This window comes from Trachemys scripta, chromosome 12 (assembly GCF_013100865.1).
Source record: "Trachemys scripta elegans isolate TJP31775 chromosome 12, CAS_Tse_1.0, whole genome shotgun sequence".
Classification (NCBI taxonomy): domain Eukaryota; kingdom Metazoa; phylum Chordata; order Testudines; family Emydidae; genus Trachemys; species Trachemys scripta.
The window spans coordinates 6,665,873-6,692,534 of record NC_048309.1 but is presented as its reverse complement, the minus strand read 5'-3'; the positions used below and the strand labels follow the sequence as shown (position 1 = coordinate 6,692,534).

Below are 26,662 nucleotides of genomic sequence, written 5' to 3'. Positions count from 1 at the left end.
GTACAAGAAAAAAAATCGACAGCATCAGATACAGCTTTCTGAGGGTTGTCAGAATAAACAAACCACACCCAAGCCTACTTGGATTACTGTGGCTCAAACACAGGAGCTAATTATAGGTGTGTCCCAGTGTTGACTAGTGCTTGATAAAACGAAGGTTACTTTCTAGGTAATGAACTTCCCCCATCACACACATGTGCCCCAGATGCTGCAGGAAAGGGATGGAACCACAGGTTTCTATTTCATCTTTATGATTTCCTGTGTAGCTTGGGGGGTTGTGAAGCTTTTGTGCAGGTAAGAGAAGGGGGAGCATTAGTTTGAGAGCTGATGTGTATTCAGTTCCCTGCAGGAGCAGACATATCTTCCACTTGTTTTGCTGAGGGATAGCTGCTAGTCTCAGTTCTCAAACTTTTGTATGTGTGGCCCCTTTCACATAGCAAGCCTCTGAGTGCCACCCCCTTTATAAATTAAAAACACAATTTTTTATATTATACACTATTATAAATGCTGGAGGAGAAGCGGGTTTTGGGGGTGGAGGTTGACACCTTGCAACCTCCATGTAATAATGTTGCAACCACCTGAGAGGTCACAACCCCCAGTTTGAGAACCCCTGATTATGGAGATTGGAGAGCCCCGTATGACAGCTGAGAATCTGGCCTATTGTCTCTCCAGGGCTCCCAGCCCATAGTCAGCAGGACTAGTTCTTGATCCCAAGTCCCCAGGGAATGGAGAACACCTAATAGGCTCCTGAAGAGAGAGTGGGACTGAAAACTCAACAAAGCATTAGGACTAGACATCAGGAAATTGAGTTCGTTCCCAGCTTGGCCACTGCTATATGGAATTTTGAGCCAGTCACTTAGACCTGTGTTTTTGTGACTCAGTTTCCATATCAGTAACAGACAGATTATGTTTTCTCCCTTCATGAGGGAGGTTATTAGGTTGAATTTATTAACATCTCATAGACTTTAAGGCCAGAAGGGACCCTCTGACCTCCTGCTCACTGCAGGCCACAGAACCTCACCCAGTATAGCACATTGAGCTCAGATTGAGAGTGTTATAGACATGCAAAATATTTTTATTTATTAATATTTAGTTCTTGAGAGAGGGTCATATATTTCTTCCCCCCACCCCACCGTCTATAAAGACTTGCCTAATAACCTTGTCTGTTGTTGTTTTGAGCTAGGCAGACCAGTGACTCATCTGCAGTTACAATGGTAACTATAATTAGGGAAAAATGCTTCCGCAACTGAGGCTCTTTCCTCTGATGTAAGCGCCTCAGTATCCTTGCACAGGATTAATTCTTTCAATGGTTTGGTGTGGATGTGGGCACCCAGTGCTTATATGTGACATTTAGCGTTGTTTTAGTAGATTTTCTGGCTGGAAATGCTGCCTAAGAAGCTTGTACTGTTGTGGAGTCTTCTTCAAGCTTCTCCACTTGGTTTATGCTTATAGCTATAGCTAGACTTTTAAAAAAATCAAAACAGTAGAAATAAATAGAACAGAATAGTAATCAAAGAGAATATTCAGGCTATGTGAAATAGTCTGCCACCCTTTAAAAAAAAGGATTAAAAACTAAAGCTCATCGGAAAATTTCCATAGAAATTTTGTCAAAAACCAGGTGGGGAGAAAAACATTTTCTGTTTTCCGAGCACCCCGGTTGTTGTGGTTTCTGTATATTATTTATTATTTTTATTACAATAGAGCCTAAAGGCTGCAAGCAAGATTAGGGAAGCATTATGCAAAGCACCGTGCAGCCACACAGTAAGTGATAGTCCCTGCCCCAAAATGCTCACCATCTAAAAAGACAAGACAGACAAAGGAAGGCTTATTATCTCCATAGGAAACTGAGAGATTAAGTGGCTTGCCAAAGGGGGCATAAAGGGTCTGTGACAGAGCTGGGAATTGACGCAATGGTCTTGAATCCCAGGGTAGTGCTTTAACCACACCACTGTCTTCCCTCTCTCCTTCTACACATACTTAAAATGCAGTAGGCCTTGATCCTACACAGTGTGGGTGCAGCGTGTTACATGTATATGCACAAGGTAAGGGGAACCTGATTCAGTGTTAATGAGAGCATGCCTGTGCAGCAACCCAGTTACTTCTGTAGGAGTCACACCGAATGGGAGTGTGAGTTAAGCAACTCCTCTGCCTGTTGACAATCAAACACACTCCTGTCTCTCTAGACCCAGCCACTCCCTGTCAACATCCTGGGCCTGACTCTCCCACTGCCTTGTGAAATCATGGACACCAGTGAAATGAAGGTGTAAAAATGATACTACACCTCTACCCCGATATAACGTGACCTGATATAACACGAATTCGGATATAACCCGGTAAAGCAGTGCTCCGGTAGGGCGGGGTTGCGCACTCTGGTGGATCAAAGCAAGTTTGATATAACGCAGTTTCACCTATAACACGGTAAGATTTTTTGGCTCCTGAGGATAGCGTTATATCGAGGTAGAGGTGTATATTGATTTGATACAAGGCGTAAGCCCCTTCTTTGTTGGGGGCCTGATGTAAAGCATTGGAGCCAAGGGAACATATCCATTGACTGCTTGGAGTTTGAGGGGCACTAGCACCTAGCCTTACGTGACTCATGGGTGCCTGCCTTCTATTCACACTTGTATTAGGGCGTAAGGACTTTGGCCCAGACACTCACTACGCTCTCAAATGAACTCAGACAGAAAAATGATAAAAGGCAAAAATACCCTCTCACCCGTGGTCAAACACTTTCCCCAAAGCGAGTCTCTGACCTCTCAGTCCTCATCCTCAAAAGAAACCTGCACAACACCTTCAAAACACAGGCCTGGGACCTGAAATGCATAACTCCACAGGACACTAAAAACCATGGACTGGTTTTATGGCTCATGATAACAATTTGTAACACCTCTGCCTGCTAACCCTTCATTGCCCACTTCATTTAAGTGGACTCTTACAGCACCCGTGAACCCTTGATGCTTAACAATCTGCCCCTACTTGTATTTAGCTCAGACACTCTGGTTAGCTTCCCCAGACCTGAAGAAGAGCTCTATGATGAAGCTCCAAGCTGGTCCCTTCCACCAACAGAAGTTGGTCCAGTAAAAGGTATTACCTCCCTGGCCCCTTGTCTTGCTCACATCCTGGGATCAACACGGCTAAAACAACACTGCAAACAGATCCTCAAAGGTATGTAGACTCCTAAATTTCATTGAAGTCAAGGGCCAGAAGGTGGTATCTTCCTCCGGCAAAAAATATTTACCCTCAGTCGGAGTTTCCTTTTCATTTCCTTTGAGGATCTGGGCCTCTGTACTTGCCGCTGCAAAGACCCACAGGATCAAGCACTGCCAGGCAATATTATAAAGAACAATTGAACTTAGTGGGCTTGAGTCTCTCTTGCCTTGCACCTCCACGCAGACATTCACACCCGTGTGCTGCCTCAGCATGGTAGCATCTTACATCCCCTTTGCTCAGTCCCCTTTCTCACCAGGAGGGAATCAGGCCTCTTTTCTGATCATAAGTAAGGCTGCGAGTTTGTCATGGAGGTCAAAGAAGTCAAGGATTCCATGACTTTCCAGGACATTCAGGACTTCTGCAGCGGCTGCTGCTAGGGCAGTCTCGGGCCACTGTCCCCAGCAACAGGAGTTGGGATGTGGGAGGGGGCTCAGTGCTGCGGGGGACGGGTGTGTGTGGGGGGGTGAGGACTCAGGCGGCGCTTACCTCGGGGAGCTCCCCGGAAGCAGCGACATGTCCCTCCCTCAGCTTCTAGCTCCACACACTGCCTCTACCTGCAGGCACCACCCCCGCAGCTCCCATTGGCCACAGTTCCCGGCCAGTGGGAGCTGCAGAGCCGGCGCTTGGGGTGGGGGCAGCATGTGGAGCTATGAGCGGAGGGAGGGACATGTTGCCATTTCCGGGGAGTGCCGCAAGGAGCCAAGTAGGGAGCCTGCCAGTCCCGCCAACCCACCCCCCCCAGCACCAGCAGGGGTCCCAGGCTGCTCCCTTGACCGTGTCCCCCAGAGCACCCGCAGCACCACCCGGGCCACAAGATCTAGTCAGGGGTATATAGTACAAGTCATGGACAGGTCACGGGCTGTGAATTTTTGTTTACTGCCCGGGACCTGTCCATGACTTTTACTAAAAATACCCAAGACTAAAACATAGCCTTAATCATAAGGAAGAACAGAAAAAAATGTCAAGAACCTTTCATAACGTTTTACATCACAAATTAAAATAATATGAGTTAAAAGCATCATGTTTGATAGACCCATCCTGACTCCTCTGCCCTTCTTAGGTCAGCCCAAAGGTTCAGAATTTGCACACCTGCATTTTTAGTTTTACTGGGACCAGCTGAGCACATTAAACAAAACTAGGTCAGGGCCGTTTCCGGCCGAGAGTTCCCATATAACACCGGAGCACTGAGGATGGTGGGGGAGGGTGTTTCCATTTGCGGGTGAAAAAAAAAAAAAGGATAGTTTTGGCTTCGGGATGAATTAAACTTTCACTGCTGTAATGTCTCCTTTTAACATAACCTCTGAAGGGCGTTTTAAGAGCATCTGTTACAGTTGCTGTTTGTTAAATTAGCCAGGCAAGGTGAAATGTGATTAATTATTCTTCAGGCCAGGATATGTAATTTTTTGAGTTAGTTATTGTGTGTGTGAAGGGAGAGGGAGGGAAGCTTCAAAGCACAGAATGAAAAGTCTCAATACCTCCTGCTAAAACTTGGCATTGAATCCCATGCCCTTCCATTCAGGAGATAGCAATAAATTAATTTCTAATGGGCACAACAGCCTGGCATGTTTTTACCACTCATTGTGTTTTATTCCAGCCTGTGACAGGGGCCATTGATATGTTTGTAAATGGGCTTGTGTTATATTGGGATAACTGGACTCTGACATCTATCATAATTAACTCTAACGAAGAAAAACAAATATTCATTTTCTGTACAAAAGATGTCCAAAGGAGGATGGAAGGTGCAGGGGGTTAGTTCCATGATTCCATGTATTCCATGGTCAGGACTGCCTCTTTGTTGTATATTTGTACAGCACCTAGCACATGGGGCCCTGTCATCTACTGTAAAAATAAATAATAGTTAATTCCCCAGTCACCACGGCCCTTATTCTGAAATGTACAGTGCACAGGGGGACGACTGCATCCACACCGACGTCAGCAGGGCTCTACACAGGAACTGGGGTGCACCCACATGTGGTACATTGCAGAATCAGGACCTAAATTTACAGCAGAACATTTGTCTTTGCTGCAGAATGGTTCTCCAGAATCGAAGTAGAAGCAGGTGCCATCCCCTACCTGCTCTCAAACACAGTGTGCATTCTGTACACAGGCTACTTCACCTCCTCCCTGGGATTTGGTTTTCTTAATACAAAACCTAGCAATAATATATTAATAAAGTTTAGCTCAAACCTTTCTGGCCTTGCCTTTTCTTAGGGATCCTCCCTCTGGACAGATGAGTCCGCACCTTAGATCCTCCCTCTGTAGAGAGCGTCTCCTACTTCCCTGATATTTGAGTGGTAACAAATCTCCTGCCTCTGAGTCAGCAGAACCCACTTAGCCCTTTCTCAGCCTAATCAACACTTGCTATCAAGACGAGGTGCCTCAGGCCAATGCTGCCAACCTGTTACACTAACCCAGGGGTCGGCAACCTTTCAGAAGTGGTGTGCCGAGTCTTCATTTATTCACTCTAATTTAAGGTTTCACGTGCCAGTCATACATTTTAACATTTTTAGAAGATCTCTTTTTATAAGACTATAATATATAACTAAACTATTGTTGTATGTAAAGTAAATAAGGTTTTTAAAAATGTTTAAGAAACTTCATTTAAAATTAAATTAAAATGCAGAGCCCCTGGAGCGGTGGGCTAGGACCCAGCAGTGTGAGTGCCACTGAAAATCAGCTTGCGTGCCGCCTTCGGCACGCGTGCCATAGGTTGCCTACCCCTGCACTAACCTTACATTTGTTATTTATATTTTTAAAAAGATTAGTTTCTAATTTTTTTGGTTATAAAAACAACAGCAAACAACTCTTCCAAACATGGACCAAGAGTAAGCAATGCAGTGACCTATGCCCTAATCTGCAGACAGCATAAATCTGAAACCTAAAGACTGCAATTGGAATATCAACATTGCTAACTGTTTCATGGCTGGGATCAAAGCAGTGTTTAGGATTAAAGAACCGGCACAGGGCATAAAGGCAGGTGGATGAAGCACTCTTTGAATGTAAGTGACAGGGTGCAAAGCTGGCATTGCTGTGACATTTAGCTGTTTAAGGATAGACTTGTCCGGCTTGTGAAAGCACTCAGGGAAACCTGCCTGACCTGTGTGGCAGCATTGTGTGATCTGAATCACAAATTGGCACCCAGGTTTGTATCAGTGCTTGTTTGTTCCCCATCTCTTTCTTCATCCTTGCAGGCCTGAATCTCGAATCTGGACTGCGATGTTACTGCTTGGGACTTGTTTACTCTACTGTGCCAGGGTGACCATGCCTATCTGTGCTGTGGCCATGAGCAGTCACTTCGACTGGGACAAGAAACAGTCCGGCATTGTTCTGAGCAGCTTCTTCTGGGGCTACTGCTTAACTCAGATCATCGGAGGGCACCTCAGCGATCGGTACCAGAACTTTCTTATATTATCCCTTGCTCAGTTTTTGCAATAATTTTTTGGGGCAAAGTTACCAGGTATCTAACCTCCACCCCAAGGAGATGAGGATTGATAAACTATCTGTGAAGTACATCGATATCTCTGGAGGAAAAGCACCGTATGCCTGATCCAAACTCCATTGAAGTCAATGGGAGTCTTTCCATTGACTTCAGTAAGTTTTGGACCAGGCCCTATGGCTCTGATCCAGCAAAGCACTTAAGCATGTGCCTAAACTTAAGTATGTGAGTAGTCCCCATTGGTTTCTAAGGGTATGTCTACACTACCTGCCAGATCGGCGGGCAGCGATTGATCCAGCGGGGATCGATTTATCGCGTCTAGTCTAGACGCGATAAATTGACCCCCGAGCCCTCTCCTGTCAACTCCTGTACTCCAGCACCGCAAGAGGCGCGGGCGGAGTCGACGGGGGAGCGGCAGCAGTCGACTCAGCGCAGTGAAGACACTGCGGTAAGTCGATCTAAGTACGTTGACTTCAGCTACGTTATTCACATAGCTGAAGCTGCGTAACTTAGATCGATCCCCCCTGCTAGTGTAGACCAGGGCTAAGTTGGTCCTGATCTTAAAGTTACACAAGTACTGAGGTGCTTTGCTGGAGTGTGGCCTATGTGCAGTTTAGGAATCACCTACATGTAAAGGTTGTACTGTTTTAAACTATACAGGTATAGTTCAAGCTGTACAATCCCCACTAGTGTGGATGCAGTTACATCAATAGGCGTTTGTACTAGTACCGTTTATTTCCGTATAGGCAGAGGAATAAGCTAGGCAAATATAAGGTACCTTTATAATTGCATCCACGCAAGGGGTTGTACTGGTATAACTATTGCCATAAAGAATGACCTCCCTAACCAAAATAGTTATACCAGTACAAAACTTGTGTGTAGACAAGGCCTTATTATTATGATCATTGCAACACTCTTCCCAAAGCCAGCATTAGCCAACCACTCACATCAAGCACGATCTATTTATTAACAAAAGCTAAACACCATCCTTGTGTGGATGGCAACTTTCAGACTGGTTATTCAAACGATGAACAACCAGCCAAGGGCAACGTTCTGTTGGTCTGCAGGGAAATCAACTCTTCGTTTCTTCGTCTCATCCGCGGAATTTGTTTTCTCTCTCTTCGTTCCATGCCCACGTTTCTAGGCAGTTCCTCCTGAGTTTATTCCCCTTTGCAGCCCCTAGTCGTGCTTGGGAAAAGCATGTGCTGCACAGTTTGATTGTATTAATTAAAAAAAAAACAACCAAAAAACCCAGTCAGCTGTTTTGTGGAAACCCCAGTAATTACCTGCTTGAGTTCACCCCCCAGACTGCAGTGTCCTAAGGGGGCACGGCTTTCCTATAAAATCTTGTGTAAGAAACACAGTCTCGGAGTCACACACTGTCTGTGCAGCGGGCTGGGCCGTCGCACTGTGGTCTTTAATAGACGCTGCAAGCAAAGTGCACACAGGACACGAAAGGTTACAAGCAAGCAGAGCTAATGCTAAAGAGCGGATGGAACAGAAAATGCCATCATGCTTCGAGAAAAAGAATACAGTGCTAACTGCTTGTCGTTAACATTTCCCCTGCATCAGGGATTCTCTCAACTCCGAGCTCGTGACCAGCCTGCCCTTCCGCATTGCTGATTGGGAAGGGGATCCTGGCTATTTGGGGTGAAGGTAGGCTCCCAGTATAGAAAAGGGGACCCCAGTACTGAACAGGCTGAGAACTACTGCACCCTCTCAGTTGTTTGTAAAATTTTCTCTGTTGCTTTAAAATCAGGTTTCTCTCCCTGCCGATGTCACCCTCTTTTACCTGTGTTCACCTTGTGTTTCTAAGGTGGGCTTGTAATTAACACGCTCCTGCTTTTGATTACTTCCCCGTGGGTGCCCGCGCGTCACTGAAGAGGTAACTGTATGGACAGGTGGAATGGGTAATCACTTTCCATCCCAAACAGTATGAATGTGGCTAGATTCATCTCTCATCCCCACTGTCTGCTGCTGCTGGGGAGCAAGTGGGGATTTCCTTTGGGCACCCCTTCACTCTCAGTGCATTCTAGGGCCTCTCAGACATGCAGTTAAATGGTAGGACTGATGCCGTGTTCTGCTGCTACATGATGGTACAGGACACATGCAATTCTGGAGATAACTCCAGTTGAGATGGGGAAGGGTCTGCTTTGCTGCTCACCTCCCTGAAGGAAGCAGGTGAAGGGCGCAGGTCAGCTGGCCATCCCTGAAGACATTTGTGGGATGGGAAGGTCAGGTGGAGAGGCCTGGCTGACTTTCGTTATTAAACAGCTTGGAAGAGACGCCTGAAGTCCTGATTCCGAGTCTGTGCGCCAACCCCATACCCTACCCACAGTTCCCCTTTTACATAATTCATGCGTATCTTTCAGGATCGGAGGAGAAAAAGTCCTCCTCCTCTCTGCATCTGCCTGGGGTTTCATCACCGCCATCACTCCGCTGCTCACCAATATCAGTTCTGCCCACCTGATTTTCATGACAATAGCTCGATTCCTCATGGGACTACTGCAAGGTGAGACAAAAAAATTGTGTGTGTTCGTTCCACCCATGCTTATACTGCAACTCCATATATGATGGATTCAAATGAAAGTCATAACTGCAAGGTGTCAATTGCAATGCTGGTCAGAGCAAGCTGTTTCTGAGCTGCCCCCACATCTGGAACTCCTGTTATAAAAACTGCTATGGCTGGGTGCAGAGTGGCTACCAAATGGAGACATTTGTCTCTGAGAAAGGTGCTGTCACTATAAAAAGCTTGAATCTCCGTGTCTGCCTCTGAAACGATAAACGTGCTTCAAAGCACCTGCAATTTGAGGGGTTCTTTGGCCTTTCGCCTGAGCTATGATAATTTGGGATGAGTTTCTCTTCCACTTGCTGAACTGCAGAAGCCTGGCGAGTGCTACCCAAAAGTTGGTTGGGTGACTTCTTCTTGTTAACCGATAAGAAACTCTGGGTTATTTTCACTGTTTCGTTTCTGGGCTTCTGCCTCCACTAACTGGGTGCCTGATACATCATTATAAATAACTACATTTTTGTAAGCTACCAGAGCAACATAGCTTCTCAGTGAGGGCCTTTTCTCCTGCTTACTCCTTTCCCCCCCGTCTTTCTTTGTACCCCTCCTTTTCTATGTAAGAGTTTATTATTTCGGGGCCACATGTCTACCAAGGACTAGATTAACACTAGGTAGCATCCATTCCAGTTTTAACCAGGTACAAATTAGCCCGTATTTTAATCACTGCAACAGCTGACCCATTCTAGAATTCAGCTCTTCCCTGCCCTCCATCCTGGGAGTTTTACATCCTCTCCACATCTGTCTCCATAGTGTCATGAATGCCAACCCCGCACTGAAACCAGCTGGTGCCATTACTGTGCAAAGTCTTGGGATGCTATCCTATGTGACTCTGCCACTCAGCAGAGCACATGATGTTGTCATCACCAGAACCAGGATGAATCACTCACTTCGCCATAAGAAAAAGCTGGCAACTCTTTAATAAGGATTAAAAGTTACTAAAGCTTTTTCAACCCTGGGGGAGAAAAAGGATCAGTTTTGGTGTGGCTCAGCTATTGTGTAGCGGTGGAGTGCTGGCCTCGTGGTTAAGGTTCCCTGACCTAGGAGAGCTGGGGTCAGTTCCCAGCTCTGCTCAGACTCCTTGTGTAATTTTTAGCAAGTCACTGAATTTGTCTGTGCCACAGTTCCCCAGCTGTAAAATGGGGATAACGGCCCTGCCCTATCGCACTGGAAGTTGTGAGGATAAATGCATTCACACTTAGGAGGAGCTCAAATATTACAGTAAAGGGGGGCAATGGCAGCAGATACAGAGAAGGCACAAATGAGCTTCCAAATGGCCATGTGGTATATCAAGGGGAGCAGTGGGCTGCCATAAGTCATACTGGTGTGTGACACCATGAGGTCATTGCTTCGTTGACTCATTTTGGCGTTTATCTATCATTGGATTTGAGTCAAACACGCTCACACGCGAGTGCAAGTTTGACTGATGTGTACCCTGACTGGCAATGGCTGACTCTTTCATTTCCATTGTTGTTAGGAGTGTACTTCCCTGCCTTGGCCAGCCTCTTTTCTCAGAAGGTCCGTGAGAGTGAGCGAGCTTTCACGTGCAGCACAGTAGGGACTGGCTCTCAGTTTGGGTAAGTTCCCATTGGCTTTCGGTGGTGAGTGACAGCGTCTCAGAGGGATGCCTTAGGTCAGGAGATAAAGTGCCATTAAACTTCTATAGGCAAAAACACCAACCCACAAAGTACATCTGGAACACTGGATCCTGTAGGGTATCCATTCCAGTTGAAGAAGGTTCAGACAGTTGCTATAGAATATACACACTCATTACTGAAGTCTTTGAGCCTCTCAGAGTTGGTAAGAAACTCCCACCTTTTCATGCTCTCTGTATGTGTATATATATCTCCTCAATATATGTTCCATTCTATGCATCCGAAGAAGTGGGCTGTAGCCCACGAAAGCTTATGCCCAAATAAATTTGTTAGTCTCTAAGGTGCCACAAGTACTCCTGTTCTTTTTGCGGATACAGACTAACACGGCTGCTACTTTGACACCTCTCTCAAGTGTGTTGAGGATTAAAGGGATTTTATCTTGTCTTTTGAGTAAGCGGCTTGAAGGAGTTGCTATTACATTTGGTTTCCAACAGGAGGTGGCATGGTCCAGCAGGAAGAGCAAGACAGACCATCTAGGGTCCTGAATTCTGTTTCTGACCCTTCCACTGACTTGCTGAGTGACCCTGGGCACATCACTTAACCTCCCTGTGCCTCAGTTTCTCTCTCCGTTAAATGGGGATTAATAATACTTTCCCACCTTTGTAAAGTTCTTGGAGAACCTCCGATAGAAACGGCTATAGAGCGGCAAAGCAGCAGTAGTATTTTATGCACCATATCTATTCCTGTGACTTTCTTTTGCGGATAGATGTATTCCGGGATATAAATGGTGATCTTGCTGGAAGGACTAAGGGTATGTCTACACAGCAATTAAACAGGAGGGATAGCTCAGTGGTTTGAGCATTGACCTGCTAAACCCAGGGTTGTGAGTTCAATCCTTGAGGGGACCACTTAGGGATCTGGGGCAAAAATCAGTACTTGGTCCTGCTAGTGAAGGCAGGGGCCTGGACTCAATGACCTTTCAAGGTCCCTTCCAGTTCTAGGAGATAGGATATCTCCATTAATTTAAACCCACGGCTGGCCCCAGTCAGCTGACTTGGGCTTATGGAGCTCAGACTGCGGGGCTATAAAATTGCATTGTAGACATCCAGGCTTGGGCTGGAGCTTGAGCCAAAATGTCTACACTGCAGTTTTACTTACCCAGAGCCCGAGCCCCGCAAGCCCGAGTCAGCTGACACAAGCCAGTCACAGCTGCTTAATTGCTGTGTAGACATACCTAAGTGGGCTAAGGGTTCTTTCCTTGTCTCAGTGCCTACAATCAGAGTGTACCTCAGAATGCTCTGTGGCATCCTTTCATTGCCAGGTATTTCAGACATCAGTAGGAAACAAAGGCCTAGATTTGCGACTGGTGTAAACTGACCATGTTCCAACAACTTTAGTAGAACTACGCTGACTTACACCAGTTGAGGATTTGACCCAAAGTGTCAAATTAAGAAATAGAGCAGGTTCTTCTCCAGTGCCATAGCAATAGAATGGTCTATAGTACAGTGGAGTGGTTTTTAATAACCAGGCAACCTCTCCTCTCAGCATTATTGAAGTAGGGAATGATTAGCCAATGCAACTGTTTGATAAGATGAACAGCTCTTGAGGGCTGGATAAATAACATCCAATAAACCATAGTGTTGACTCCTTACCGCTGATGCATGGATTGTGAGTTTGCCTAAAGAACACTCCGATTAGTCTCATAATCTCTCTGGCTTTTCTTTCCAGGACGCTGGTGATTGGTGGGGCAGGGTCCCTCCTTCTGGACTGGTATGGCTGGGAAAGTGTCTTCTATTTCTCTGGATTACTCACTTTGCTCTGGGTTTACTGCATGTGCAAATACCTCCTGAATGACAAAGGTAACCTCCCACCCTATTCATTCCTACTGGCAATAGCTGTTCACGAGGCTGTGCAGTGGAGATGACAGGAAAGTGATGGATGGCAATTGTTAACCCTGGGGCAAACGACAGGTGGCACTACCACCTCCTCCTCTGGCTGGATTCTGAGTGGCACCCGACCTGCTAGGCCACCTCTGAGCAAACCTACTGGATCAGCCCCACATGTGACTTAGGTGTCCAAAAGCCTGGCTCTTCCTGGTTTGTGAATCTCTTTGGGGTTTAGGCAGAAACGTAGGTGCGTAGAGAACTTTTACTGCAAAAACTTGGGTGCTGCGTGAGCTTAGGCGCTTACAGGGTTTGGCAGGAGATTCATGGATGGCAGTGGAGCCAGAACTGGGACTTAGGTCCTTAAGCCTCAGACTTGGGCACCTAAGTCTGGGCTTTAGGCACCTAAGTACCTTCATGGATTGCAGCCTAGCTGTTGTTAATTTTTTTATAGGCTATACAGAAAATGAGAGTTTTAAGGAGGATCTTGAAGGAGCATAATTAGGTGGTTTTTGGATGTTTTCGGGGAGCCAGAAGCACCAGAAGCTCCCTAGAAGTGGGGGGAGGGGGGCACCGGCACCTGAGCCGTGATCCTACCCCTGCTTCACCTCTTCCCCTGAGTCCCTGCCTTCACTCCGCCTCGTCCCTTGAAGCCCCGCCCTCGCTCTGCCTCTTCCCCCAAGGCTCCACCCCCACTTGCTCCTCTCCGCCCCCTCCTCCCCGTCGCTTGCCCTTAAGGCAGGTAAAAAGTGAAGGGGCATGGCCCCCTGGTCCTGCCGTTCCAGCACCCCTGTGCGGAGCGTCTCCTAAGTGTAAGGGGCAGCATGGGAGAAGCACAAAGGTGCTTGTTTGAAAAAGTATCAACTGAGCAATGGAGGCAGGCAGAAGTCGACACTGAAGGAGAGATGATAGGTAGGGTGGGGGATAGGCCATTAAGGGACTTGAAAGTGAAGACAAGTAGCCCATGTTGATGCAATAGAGAAGGGGAACCAGTGGAGGGATGCAAAGAGAAGGGTGACGTGGGCAAAGTGATGGGCTAAGAAAATGATCTTTGCAACAGTTTTCTGAGTGGATGTGAGCAGGGTAAGGTTGCATTTGTCAAGGCCAGTGGCAGTAACTGAGACTGCACCAGGGTCCTTTCAGGACAGAGGTTCAGCATTAACTCTTGATTTGCTGTGTCTGGAGGCGTGCGTGTGTGTGTGTGTGCATAGGGTGGGGGTTTGGAGGAAGTTCAGTTAGAACACCACCGCTACTTAAAGCAGTTTTTATGGTTTAATGCATAGATGTTCCAGGGTTATCCTTCTGAATGCACATTTTAAGCAGTTCTTAAACCATGTGGTTAAGCCCTAGGATAAAACAGATCCAGCGTGTCTGTATAGACTATTGGAAAACATAGCTTTGATTTGATATATTTCTTCCCTACAGAACTCATCATTCGCTTAGAACATTTAGCAAAGGGCCTCTCGTTATCCAAACAGACCAAAGTTCCCTGGAAGCAGTTATTTAAAAAGGCCCCTATCTGGTGAGTAAATGTCACGGCCATGCGTGTTGTGCATGTCAGCACCTCTCTCATGCAGAATCTGGTTTTCTTGTTGCTCCACCATCCTTCCATTCTGAAGCCTTTGTGTCTTGCTCCTGGAGTTAACTACCACCATGCATTTCCTAACTAGGCCAGACGGGGGCAGAATGGTGGGTCTTTCCAAGGTTGCTATTTTTATTTGATAGCTAGTTATTTATTTAGGAAGTTTTAACAGGTTTACAAATCATTGCCACATAAATATCCGAATCAAAACAATAATCATTACACCAATGAGCTTATCACTAGGCAGTAAATTAATCATCATCATTTTGCAGCGTATTACCTTATTACAGGTGAGTCTCTTCACACCATCCCATCCTCTGTGAATTATATTTGTCTGTGGTTCTGTTTTACAAGCAGTGCTTCAAACAGTTCAGGACATAATGCCACATTCTGTATTTAGAGAGACAAGGTTGGGGTAGGAATATATTTTATTGGACCAACTTCTGTTGGTGAGAGAGACAAGCTTTCGAACGACACAGAGCTCTTCTTCAGGTTTTTCCAAGACCTGTGACTCGAAAGCTTATCACTGTCACCAACAGAACTTGGTCCAATAAAAGATATTACTTCCCCAACCCGCATTTGTTGCTCAGAGGAGACTGGGTGCTGTAATCTTTGCTCTCGTTGCAGAGAGAGACAACCAAAAAATGCCCTTTTAATTGTCACTTTGACTTAATAAACTATCTCAGGAGACATTACATCCTCCTAGTTTAGGGTTCTGGATTTAACACTGTCCAGCCCAGAGCATGTTTTCGTATTGCTCAACACATCTGCCTTGTGGCCATTTAAGGAAAGACGGTGACAGGATCTGAGGGAAAATGGCCATGGCTTTAAAGACAGTAAGGTGATAGGTGGGGAAATGGGCAGTATTCTGGAAAGGGTGCCGAGGATGCACTGGTAAGAATGAAGCTATGTTAATAATGTGGGCGTAACATGAAGCTAGTAATTCTCCCTGGTACGCTTGCATTGCAGTGTCCTGTCAGATATGGTTCTGTTAAAACCGCCTGTGTTCCTGTTTCAATGTCCACACCACCCCAGTTAGTATACTAGATTAAATCAGTTGCTTATTATCGCTAATATCTGGGCTTGAATGGACATGTTTGCCCGACAGACATTTAGCGGGACCTAAACAAAATCTCAAGGAAGGCTACAAGTTCTGCTGTAAGTAAGGATCTGATGGGATCTTTCATACTGAGATGCACTCCATGAGTATGACGGTTATCAACACTGATTGTATCATAAGTTATCAAGATATCAAGGCCCCATTCAGAGCTGCTGATGGTGAAAGCATCATGGGAATACGCTGGTGCATTGCTCTCTCCTCTTGCTCGGGCAGTCAGGTGGGTTAGGTATCTCCAATAAATCGCAGGAAGCGGCTTCAGTGCTATAGAGGGTTTATTTATATGCCTGACACCACTGCCTTGAAGTAGTGGGTAGCTAGAATCCCTTTTTGTTATCCAATGTGATCGGTCATCTTGATTGATTCTTTTTCCCATTGTATATTTACAGGGCTGTCATAGTAGCTCAGCTTTCTACGGGCAGCACATTTTTCACCCTCCTCTCCTGGTTGCCAACTTTCTTTAAGGACACTTTTCCCGAGTCTAAGGTAGGCTGACACCACAGCAAAGCGGAGACTCTGAAAGCTCAGTACCAACAAACAGCTGTAGTATTTTCCGTGTGTTTACATAGCTCCCGTTAACATTGGGAAGCTTTGCATTGACTTCAACGAGCTCTGGATCAGGCCTGAAGAGAATGGCCCTTTCGGTATCTGAGCCAATAACACTAGGAGGTTGATTTTAGTTCCCTTTGCCCCCACATTTGATTTGGATTGGTCTAGTCCTTCCGCATTGTTCTGACAGGTTCACTCACATTGTGTCGCTTGCCCCGTCTTGCCGCAAGGTCCCCTCTGAGAATATGTCAGGGAGCAACACTCTCGGTTGCTCCATAATGTCAAGCTCTCGAGAAGAAGCTGCTCCTGCACTGTCCAAGGCCTCCTTTGTAGCCCATGAGATCTAATGCAACTCCCCCAAAACACACAGCTGGTAACTGGGCCACAGATTTTGGATGAGTCAGGAAGACGGTGTCAGTATAGGAGAAAAGCTTTTTCTTGGGATCAAGCATTGCTGAGAGGGAGAGAAGGGGGAAGGAGGAGGAATGATTTCTGCCCCATATGGATGTGCTGTATACATGGTGGTGGCCTGTTGCCTTTACCCCTGATTCTTACGTGAAGGTGTTGGCAAGCAGGGAGTATATGCTTGATATATGCAGGAGTCCAGCTATTTAATAATAGGGGAATAGAAACTTGTACCTCCCACACGTCCCTTCTAAAACAAAGCTACAAATATAGGCCCTGATCCATGCCATCAAATCCCCTCCACCCCCTTGCACCTGCACATTGACATCGCGGGATCTGATTGCAGGATCTGGCCATATTGTTTAACTATCCAAATGCACCAGCAGTGCCAAGGAATAGCATTGCCTGCTCTGATCCTTTCCAGTAGTGTCATCATGCCGCTCTTCCCCCACATCAGCAGCTCCCCGTCATGAATCCCTTTCTCACAGAGTTCTGTGTGGTCTCTAGGCTGCCCCGTTGTGTGGGTGAGGCTGGCACAGAGCTCATCGCTGCAAGCAATTTCAGACAACCACCACAGGGCTTTGTTACTGTACTGGCATAACTGAGCTTAGAGGCGTGATATTGTTAGTTGTTACAAGGCTACAAATTTTAATTACTAATTAATATACATTTTTTAATTTGCAAAGTTCTGAAGAAAGGCCTCTCTCTGCAAATAAATCGCCCATTTTTCTGAAACTTGGTTAAAATTCTTCCGGGCTGAGATCTTGTATTTTTACAATTCATTCTGCCCACAGAAATCCCGAGATTGTCTTTTCTATGGTGGCTCTGTCGTGTGTTTCTGGAATTTCCCAGAGCCCCTTACATTTATTACATTAACGAGGGGCTTTATGACATACTTGATATTTATATTAAAATCATGTATTAAACCAGCAAACATATTGTTATAACAAGATTTGCAGCACCTCTTGTAATACGCTTGGGTAGCAGTGATTTGGTAATTTAGCCATCTGTTACATATTTAATTCCTGTGCCCTTATGTAAGATGCTCTATATAATATTCCTGCATCTGGCCATTGCTTCATAAATATTAATAAAACATGGATTCATTCGATGTAAATTGAAAGGGTTGACAATCCTTAATGTGGTAAAACTATGTCACCTACTGGCCAAACATACATGCTGCAGGTGAGTTGTTTTTCTCCCTCTCTAATGTCCAATTCAATGAAGAGAATCCTGCACCTTTGGCCCAGGCCGTGAAGTGTGCTATGATTTGAAAAGGGACCCTATAAAATAACAATGTGGCATTGTTATATGTCCTTATGTTTTTCTTGAATATTTTGGGCCACAAGCTTAGAGGTGCTGAGCGAGAACAGCTCCAGCTGGCATCATTGGGAGCTGCAAGTGTTCCGCTCTTCTGAAAATCAGGCTCTCGTTTTGCAAACTGCCAATGCAATTTAGGAGCCTAAGTTCCTTTTTCAAACGTGACTAAGAGCTAGATTTTCAAAGGTATTTAGGTTCCTAACAATGCAGATATGTGCTTAGTGAGGTTGACATCATCATCTGAACAGGTTAGGTTCCTAACACCCATTGAAGTCAGTTAGAGGCTTAACCTCTTTTGGTGCTTTTGAAAATCCCACTGGACACCTAAATACCTCTGAAAATCTGACTCTGTCTCACTGAAAGCCAGTGGGATCTAAACTCCTACATTACTTAGGTGCTTTTGAAAATGTTTCCATTAGTCGTCTTCAGTTACATCCATAACACATTTTCTCAGTTGAAAAGACAAAGCAAGATTTTCCTCTTTACCAGTCTTGAAAGTTCAACCCTGACATCAGAAAACCCAGCTGTGTTCCCTCAGCTGCATAGAAATGCTAGCTAATAATATAGCGGCTGGAGTCTGAATTTAGTCTGCAGTTTTGCTGGATAGAATACACAGTTTGCATATTGGCTCTGTGCTGCAGAATCTTGTTTGCCAGTAAACTCTGCCACTTTTAATCCTTCCTTATTGCTGTAGAGAGAAATTTCTGCCGCTCTGTCATGGGTGTAAAGCCAGCCAGACTTTATGGTCTTTAACAATTCACTTATTTATATAGTACCATGTGTGCACGTACATTACAGACCTCAGTCCCCATCCTGGAATGCACCAGAATGCTGTAGAGCATTGGGCAGAATGTTATGAGAAACTGGCTTAAAGCTCCTATGTTAGGTGAGCAAAAGCACCAGGAAAGGGTAAACCCTAATGTCCCGTGGACGCCCCCGCAGTATAAAATCCATTAGCTGCAAACAAACCCTGCTCCACTAGCAGGATGTGAACGTTGCTTCTCTTCACTTTTCCTGTGAGGATTGTTCTCCTTTCAGGGCTGGGTGTTTAACGTCGTGCCATGGCTGGTTGCAATCCCAACAAGTTTGTTTAGTGGATTTCTGTCTGATCACCTGATCAATCAGGGTAAGAGATCCTTGGGTTGTTTATCCGCTCTGTCTTTTCAGAATGCAAAGAAAAGACTGGATGGATGGGAGGAGACGGGTTTGGTGGGAAAAAGGGGAAGCTGAGCTTCTGGCCTGGAACTTGGATAAATACTGGCCTCTACATATTTGTAACGCCCTTTGGGTTTGTCTACACTGGCACTTCATCGGCAACACTTTTGTCATTTTGTCAACAAAAGTTTTACCGACAAAAAGCACCGGTGTGAACAGCGCTTTGTCGACAAAGTCACTGCCGCTCATGGGGAGTGGAAGCTTTTTGTCGGCAGGAGAGCTCTCTCCTGCCAACAAACAGCAGCTAAAAGCCTCATAGTGTAGCCATACCCTTTGTCTTGTATGGGAGTTATAAGCACCTGTCTGAGAACAGAATCTATCCCTGTGTGTTAAGTTTACCTTATACTCACTCTCCTGACATGAGCCCAAACGATGGGTGTTGAACTTTTCTAGACTGAAACATTAGTCCCAGCTTCATTGAGAGGGGTCTAGTTTAAATACCTCCAATTGTCTTCCTTTTCCCTTTCAGGCTATAAAACGATCACCGTTCGTAAGTTCATGCAGGTAAGAAAACAAAAGCCTGTGAGTGAAACATCAGTTATCTGTTAGCGTCGATTTTGCATGTTAGGCTAACAGTGGAAATCAGATTCGAGTTCTTGGGAAACTGGACTCATGATCTTGGTTACAAAAAAAAAAGAGCTTTTATAGATAGGCAGATAGCTAGTAACCAGCATCCATGGGAAGGATACAGAGAAAGGCCATGACCTTTCCAATGGGCTTTGACAAACCATTACATTTTAACAGTTTGCCTGGGAGTGGCGATTTTGTGAGCGATATGGAGGGTTTTGTCAGCCCCGCAGAGCAAGCGTGTTCTTTCACACCGAATGACTCTCCAGATTTTAGATGAAGGGAAACAGCAAAAGAATGAACAAGAATAAAATTCCCGTGCGAGAGCAGCACATCTCTTCTGTAGAACAGCGGCTCCCAAACATTTTACTATGGTGGCCCCCCAACTGCGTTTGGTCTCTTATGGGGAGCCCCTGTTATATAAAGATGTACAGAAACGACTATTTCTAAAATCCTGTGAGTGTACAACAGCAATTCTGAGTTTGTTCTCAGCCTTCTGCTCCCCAGTCCCCTTCTCAGACCCTGCTCTCACCTCACTAGCGTGGCCAAAACCCCTGCTCAGCTCCCCCCAGCCCCTTGTTCTCACGCTCCTAGCTCTGCCCGCTGCTGCATCTAGTCATCCCTTCTCTCCCTACGACCAGGCCGCAGTCGCTATCAGCCAGCTCACTGGCTCCGGCTGCTTCCTCCGCACTGCTGCTGCCTGCTTCCCCGGCCAGGCAGAAAAGAGCATGGGGGAAGTGGGGAAGTGGCATGGGGATGGGCAGTGACTGGCAACGCATCTAGACCCTTCCCATGACCCACTAGTGCACGGGTAGTCAATAGGCAGACCGTGGGCCAAATCCGGACCACTTTTGAATGGACCCCGATATCTTTTCATTTACTTATTATTGTTGTTTTCTTTTTATTATTTTCTCTGGACGCTGGACCTTGACTATACCATTGACCAAGAAATTTGGACCGTGACAAAAAGTAATTGACTACTCCTGCACTAGTGGGTCAGGACCTACATTCCCTCTAAGCTGCGCGGCTGCCTATTAAACCCCACACAGGAGCTCAGGGCTGCGGTGGGGAGAGGCAGCCCTCCTCGCAGGACCCAGCACGGATCTGCCCCAGAGCTGCCGTGGTCGGGGAGAGGTGCCTCTTCCCTGGCCCCGAGCTGCTGTGGTGAGAGAGAGCTGGGGAAGCCTGCAGCCCAAATCCCTCATCTCTGGCCTCACCCCAAAGCAGTGGCGTATTATCGCCTAGGCCGACAAGGTCTAGGCCTAGGGTGGCAAATTTGCAGGGGTGGCAAATTTGAGCACCCACGGAGAAGCTCCCCTCCCCCAGAGCCCACACATTCCCTGCACTCCAACCCTCCGCTGCAGCCCTGAGCCCCACTCTCACACTCTGAACCCCTCGGCCCCACCCCCACCGCATTCATTTTGTTATCTACACCAATACGAAGGTGATGTATCACACATCACCTCCATATTGGCGCACATACCAAAATTCATTCCGCACATGGATGTAAGAAATTAGAGGGAACACTGGTCAGGACCCATCATTTGGGAAATTCTGCTCTATAACATGCCCCATTGCCTCCGCCTCACAAAAGGGCACTTGTCTGTGCCCATAGGCCTATTAGGAAAGTGAAGGTGCCATGCAGAGGAAAGCAAGTCGTAAGAACCACCCAGCTCTGTATACAGAACCATCATGAGCCCTTCGTATTTCAAAAAGGGACAGCCCGTCTGCAATAGGAGCTACTTTTGTTCACTGCAACTCGCTGTGAATCTGTTGCGGATGTCATTAATTTTCTTTTTCCTTCAGGTCATCGGATCAGGCGTATCAAGCATTTTTGCCTTGTGCATGGGTCAGACATCCAGTTTTTGCAAAGCTATAGTATTTGCATCTGTCTCAATTGGACTTCAGACCTTTAACCACAGGTAATCATCATCATCATCATAGGAGTAATGCATAGCTCTGATAGAGTACTTTTCAGGAGGGAGATGTCATTATCCCCACTGGGGAAACTGAGGCACAAAGAGATTAAGGGACTTGCCCAACGTCACCCATCTGGCCAATGGGAGAGCCAAGAATAGAACCCAGGTCTTCGGAGACTTAGCCTAGTGCCCCGTTCATAGGCCATGCTGCCTTTATAGAGGCAGTTTTTGTCAAACACCTAGCAGACAAATTGAACCAATGTTTTATTTGTTACATGTGAAGAGTTCTAATCTAAGATCAAAGGCGTGAGGATTTATCCAGGCTTTATTGAGCAATGACTGTACATAAAGATGATGGGTCCAGAACATGAGGGCTGTAAGTGTCAGTAACTCAAGACAGCCAGCTAAATCCTTGTAAAAACCCACTGTTGGGAAATATTAAATATATGACACGATTCAAATTCAAGGATTTCTCTCACCACCTTCCCACTATCTCAGCTTAGTCTTGAAACAGCCCAGCACAGGGCCAGACTGGGGTAATGGATGAATACGCTGCCACAGCACCTTCCATGCCAGCCTCTCGCGAAGTCATTGGCAAATCCACCCCAGGATTTTTAAACTGTTATTTACTTCGGTCTTATTGTCCACTTAGAACTGGGGATTTCTTCCCAATTTTAGTACAACTGTTTGTTTGGTTTTCTTTCTGCCTCTAAATTTGAGTTATCATAGAAGCAAAGAACCACTTATGGCTAGAAGTTAAAGCCAGACAAATTCAAATGAGAAATAAGGCACTTTTTTTTTTTTTAACAGTGAGGGCTGTTAACCATTGGAACTAACTACCAAGGGGAGTGGTAGATTCCCCATCTCTTGATGGCTTCAGTTCAAGATGGGATGCCTTTCTGGAAGGCATGCTTTAGTCAAACACAAGTTACTGGACTCCGTACAGGAGTAACTGGGTGATATTCTACGGCCTGTGACATGCAGGAGGATGATGTAATGCAGGGGTTCTTAACCTTTTTCTTTCTACCCCCCCCTCCCCCAACATGATATAAAAACTCCAGGGCCCAGCAGCAGGGGAAGGGAAGGGGACGCTCTGGGCTTCAACCGCTGGGCTGGGATGCGGGGGAGGAGCTTGGGGCTTATGCCCTGCGGAGTGGCAGAGCTCCTGGCTTCAGCTGTGGTGAGGGGAGCCATGGGGCTTTAGCCTCATGGGGAGGGGGGTCACCAAGGCTCAGGGCTTCAGGGCTCAGGGCTTCAGCCCCATGGGGGCTGGGGGAGATGCTGGGGCTTGGGGCTTCAGCCCAGAAGGAGGATAGATTAGATGATCTAATGGTTCCTTCTTGCCTTAAAAGCTATTAATCGAAGCATCAGATTTTGGTCACTGCAGGATGTTGGGCTTCATAGACCAGTGGGTCAGAACTGGTATAGCAACACCAAGTCCTAGTCTAGCAGGGGAAAGTGTCTTAGGTCTACACTACCGGGGCGGGGAGGGGGTGACGTAAGATATGCAACTTCAGCTACATGAATAGCGTAGCTGAAGTTGTGTATTTTAGGTCAACTTACCTGGCTGTGAAGACGGCAGCGAGTCGACCGCCGCTGCGCCGCCGTCAACTCCGCTTCCGCCTCTTGCCACGGTAGATTTCCGGAGTTGACGGCAGAGCGATCAGGGATCGATTTTATCGCATCTTCACTAGACACGATAAGTCGATCCCCAATAGATCCATTGCTACCCGCCGATCCGATCCTTAGTCTTGCCACAGTGAAGCTGGCACATTCTAGCAGGCTAATGATGGACACACCAAAGAGAATTCAAATTTCATTCTGGCCCCACCTAACACTTTATAAATGCAACTGCAGCCGTCTAAGCACCACTGTATCTATTGTACTTTTCCGCTAATACTGAAGCTCTTTGCTTCTTATTTTGAAGTCTTTCCATTCAGTTATTTTCCCATCTTGGTTCAATTTCAACCATATTTTGGTTCTCAGTTCCCTCCTTCTTCTCTCCACGGGGTTGGTTCAGATTGGTTCCCTTCATTGAACAACAGCATGCTTTATCTCGTGTAAATTCTGAAAAGCAGACAAAACCTGTTTACAAATAAAAACCCTTTAATTTCTCTTCTCTCTGTGAATAGTGGCATTTCAGTCAACGTACAGGATCTGGCTCCCTCGTGTGCTGGCTTGTTGTTTGGTAAGGGGGCATTTTTAACAATTTTTATTTGCACAGAAAATTTACCCATGTCTGGGGAATAATTCCCAGGGAACTACATGTAAACACAAGTCTGAAGGCAGAGCTGTTGCCAGCAGCAGCGCAGAAGTAAGGATGGCATGGCGTGGTATTTCCACCCCTTCTTCTGCGCGGCTGCTGGCGGGGCGCTGCCTTCAGAACTGGGCTCCCGGCCAGCAGCTGCCGCTTTCTGGCTACCCAGCTCTGAAGACAGCACCACCGCCAGCAGCAGCGCAGAAATAAGAGTAGCACTACCACAACCTCCCCTACAATAACATTGTGACCTCCCTGCAACTCCCTTTTGGGTCAGGACCCCCAATTTGAGAAACGCGGGTCTCCCCCATGAAATCTGTATAATATAGAGTACAAGCACACAAAAGACCAGTTTTCTCGGTCTGTGATGCATTTTTCATGGCTGTGAATTTGGTAGGGCCCTACTTATGAAACGGAGTGGCTTTATGGGTGCATAGGGAGTGTACAAGGAGTCCTCGCTCCTACACAGCAGCCAGACTCGCGTGCAGTCTCTGCATCCCCCTGGGAGAGCAAGACCTCCTGAAGGGGGATGGGGAGGAGATGGACCCTGCCCTCTACACACTGGACAGCTGAGCTACTTAGTTGCACCATAGGGAAAGTATACGCTGGACTGCCTGAAAGGGTAGCAGTGGATAAGCTCTTTCTGTGAGTTCTGGGAGGAAGTCTACTTCCCAGAACTCTCCCTCGTTCTACCCCGTGCAGCTCTACCCTGACACCTACACAGTGGGGCTGTGTCTAACCAGCACGAGCGAACCCAAAGCGAGTGAAAAGTCTTGGGAGTAGCACTGGACACATTCAGAGCTAGATTGTCAACCCTCAGCCTCTCCCTGTGCTTATTCATGTGCTTTCACCTGCCCTCGGCAGGTGCAAATCATTGCACGTGCATGCCCTTTAACGAGTCTAAGGCTTGTGCACGCACAGGAGTCAGGCTATCGAAAGGGCGCTTGTGAGTGTTGAAATTTCCGGATTCCTAGCAAGTATCTTATGGTTAGACGCATCGTGTGCAAATTGGTGTGATGCAGTGGTTTCCTTCTTCTCTTTACAGGCATTGGAAATACAGGTGGAGCCCTATTAGGTAAGGGATTTTCCTGGAATTGTCCCTCATTTGGGGGATCCTCCGGCTGAGCTGACATTACAGGGCGAGGCGCTGGCCAAGTTCTATTTGATTCATTTCTGCTCTCTCTCTCTGTACACAGGTGTCGTTTGTGTGTATTTAGCCGGTCATCTGATTGAAACCACTGGTTCTTGGGTTTCTGTTTTCAACCTTGTGGCTACAGTTAATGCCCTGGGGCTCTGTACATTCCTGATCTTTGGAGAGGCCCGAAGGATGGACACAGACTCTGCATACATAGATCTATAGTCGCTGTAAAGATGAGTTCAGCAAATGAAATCTGTTGAAGGGTTTAGGACTGTAATTTCTATTGCTAGCTGTTGTGCAAATGGTTGTTTGCAGAAGAGAATATTATTATTTTGTAGAATTTAAATAGAAAAAAAATCTATTGAGAGAATATTACGGGCCTGAACTAAACCCAGAGGAGGGAGGAAATCCAGAGTTAAAACTTTGCTCAGGGGATGGCTGATGAGTTATAGAGCCTTTCAGCTCTAGGTCACCAGTTTGAATTTGTAGCAGAGGGGTAGCCGTGTTAGTCTAGATCTGTAAAAGCGGCAAAGAGTCCTGTGGCACCTTATAGACTAACAGACGTATTGGAGCATAAGCTTTCATGGGTGAATACCCACTTCGTCGGATGAAGTGGGTATTCACCCATGAAAGCTCATACTCCAATACGTCTGTCAGTCTATAATGTGCCACAGGACTCTTTGCCGCAGTTTGAATTTGAATTCACTTGTGCCTGAATGAAGCAGCTCATGGCCTATGTGAAATCAGTTGGTACCTCCAGTCAAGTTCCTAGTGCAGGAAATGCCATCCCAGCTGACACTAAATGGTACCTTAGCTGAGAGTCTCGGCAGAGATGCCAAGGACTGAACGGCTCATAGAGAGTGAACTCCTCTTTCATCCTGAGAGATGCTCCCTCCAGGACAGAGATGAGACATCTGAGCATGCATTGCAGGTGTCCATGTTCTACCTGTTCTGTGGCTGAGAAGATCACTCCCCTCTCCAGGGCTGTCAATCAGTTCTTTTCATCAACACTAAATGAACTTAATAATACCAAGGACTGTCCTGAACTTGCCCTTGTGTGCCTCAGTATTGCCATATATATAACAGGTACAATCAGGGTGTACAAAGGAATGGGTTCAGAGTTGTTTTGCCATATACTGTGAATGTATATGAAGGGTGGCTCACATTCTGCACTATGGATCCATAATATCAAGTGTTTTCTGCTTCACTAGGTCTGTTCCCAGTATGCATTGAAAGGAATGCAGGAGACATTCGAAAGAGCCTGAAAAATGCGTGTTATGTATTTACATTAATTATAGGGCTTGTTTCTGCGTTATGGATCCATACTGCTGAATGCTCACCAAAGGAGTTACCATGCCGCTGCAACACATGCTTTGGAGCCTGATTGTGTTAAGTTATTTATAATTTTTGACTTTAAATACCAAAAAGGCTTAGTTCACTTTATGCTCTAAAGAGGTGAGTCTGCAAGCTGTCTCGTGTGGACCTCTCGCTGCAATCCATGAGCGTTCCGTGAAAGGAAGGATTTAACAGCCTGCAATTTTATTTTGTTAGGGCTTATTTTAAATATGGAGGTTCATGTAAAATCATAAAACGTCTTCTCCCTGCCCCCATTCTTATAGCTTATGCAAAATCTGTTTGGTTGTGTTCAGCATTTGTGTTTTAAAAAATTGTACTTGTGGAGCGAATGAGCAGGAGACAAATTTTCAAAGGGGCCTCAACCTGGCATCTTGGTTTTAAGCTTCAGTTCTGTGCTCCAGTTCGTGGCAAGGACTGTAGCTCGAGAATTGGCCTTTTTAGCCACTCACGATGCTGCCTCATGACACCTAGCAACGGATCTGCTTTGGCACTTATGCCGTTGTCCGTTGAGGCAGACGGTTGCCACGACACATGAATCAGTTTGCAGCAT

General features: G+C 46.2%; 1 protein-coding gene across 1 annotated transcript in view; it reads left to right on the top strand.

Moving 5' to 3' along the window:
* SLC17A9 (solute carrier family 17 member 9) overlaps nucleotides 1–25,279 on the top strand; it is a 30,600-nt gene extending 5,321 nt beyond the window's left edge. Inside the window, exons 2-13 of the mRNA XM_034787509.1 lie at nucleotides 6,399–6,596; nucleotides 9,016–9,155; nucleotides 10,687–10,786; nucleotides 12,533–12,663; nucleotides 14,113–14,209; nucleotides 15,776–15,872; nucleotides 18,699–18,786; nucleotides 19,345–19,379; nucleotides 21,249–21,364; nucleotides 23,494–23,549; nucleotides 24,664–24,693; nucleotides 24,815–25,279. Coding sequence (XP_034643400.1) covers nucleotides 6,399–6,596; nucleotides 9,016–9,155; nucleotides 10,687–10,786; nucleotides 12,533–12,663; nucleotides 14,113–14,209; nucleotides 15,776–15,872; nucleotides 18,699–18,786; nucleotides 19,345–19,379; nucleotides 21,249–21,364; nucleotides 23,494–23,549; nucleotides 24,664–24,693; nucleotides 24,815–24,978 — 1,252 coding nt within the window. The 3' untranslated portion in view covers nucleotides 24,979–25,279. The remainder of the gene's footprint in view (nucleotides 1–6,398; nucleotides 6,597–9,015; nucleotides 9,156–10,686; nucleotides 10,787–12,532; nucleotides 12,664–14,112; nucleotides 14,210–15,775; nucleotides 15,873–18,698; nucleotides 18,787–19,344; nucleotides 19,380–21,248; nucleotides 21,365–23,493; nucleotides 23,550–24,663; nucleotides 24,694–24,814) is intronic.
* Nucleotides 25,280–26,662: the final 1,383 nt, after the last annotated feature.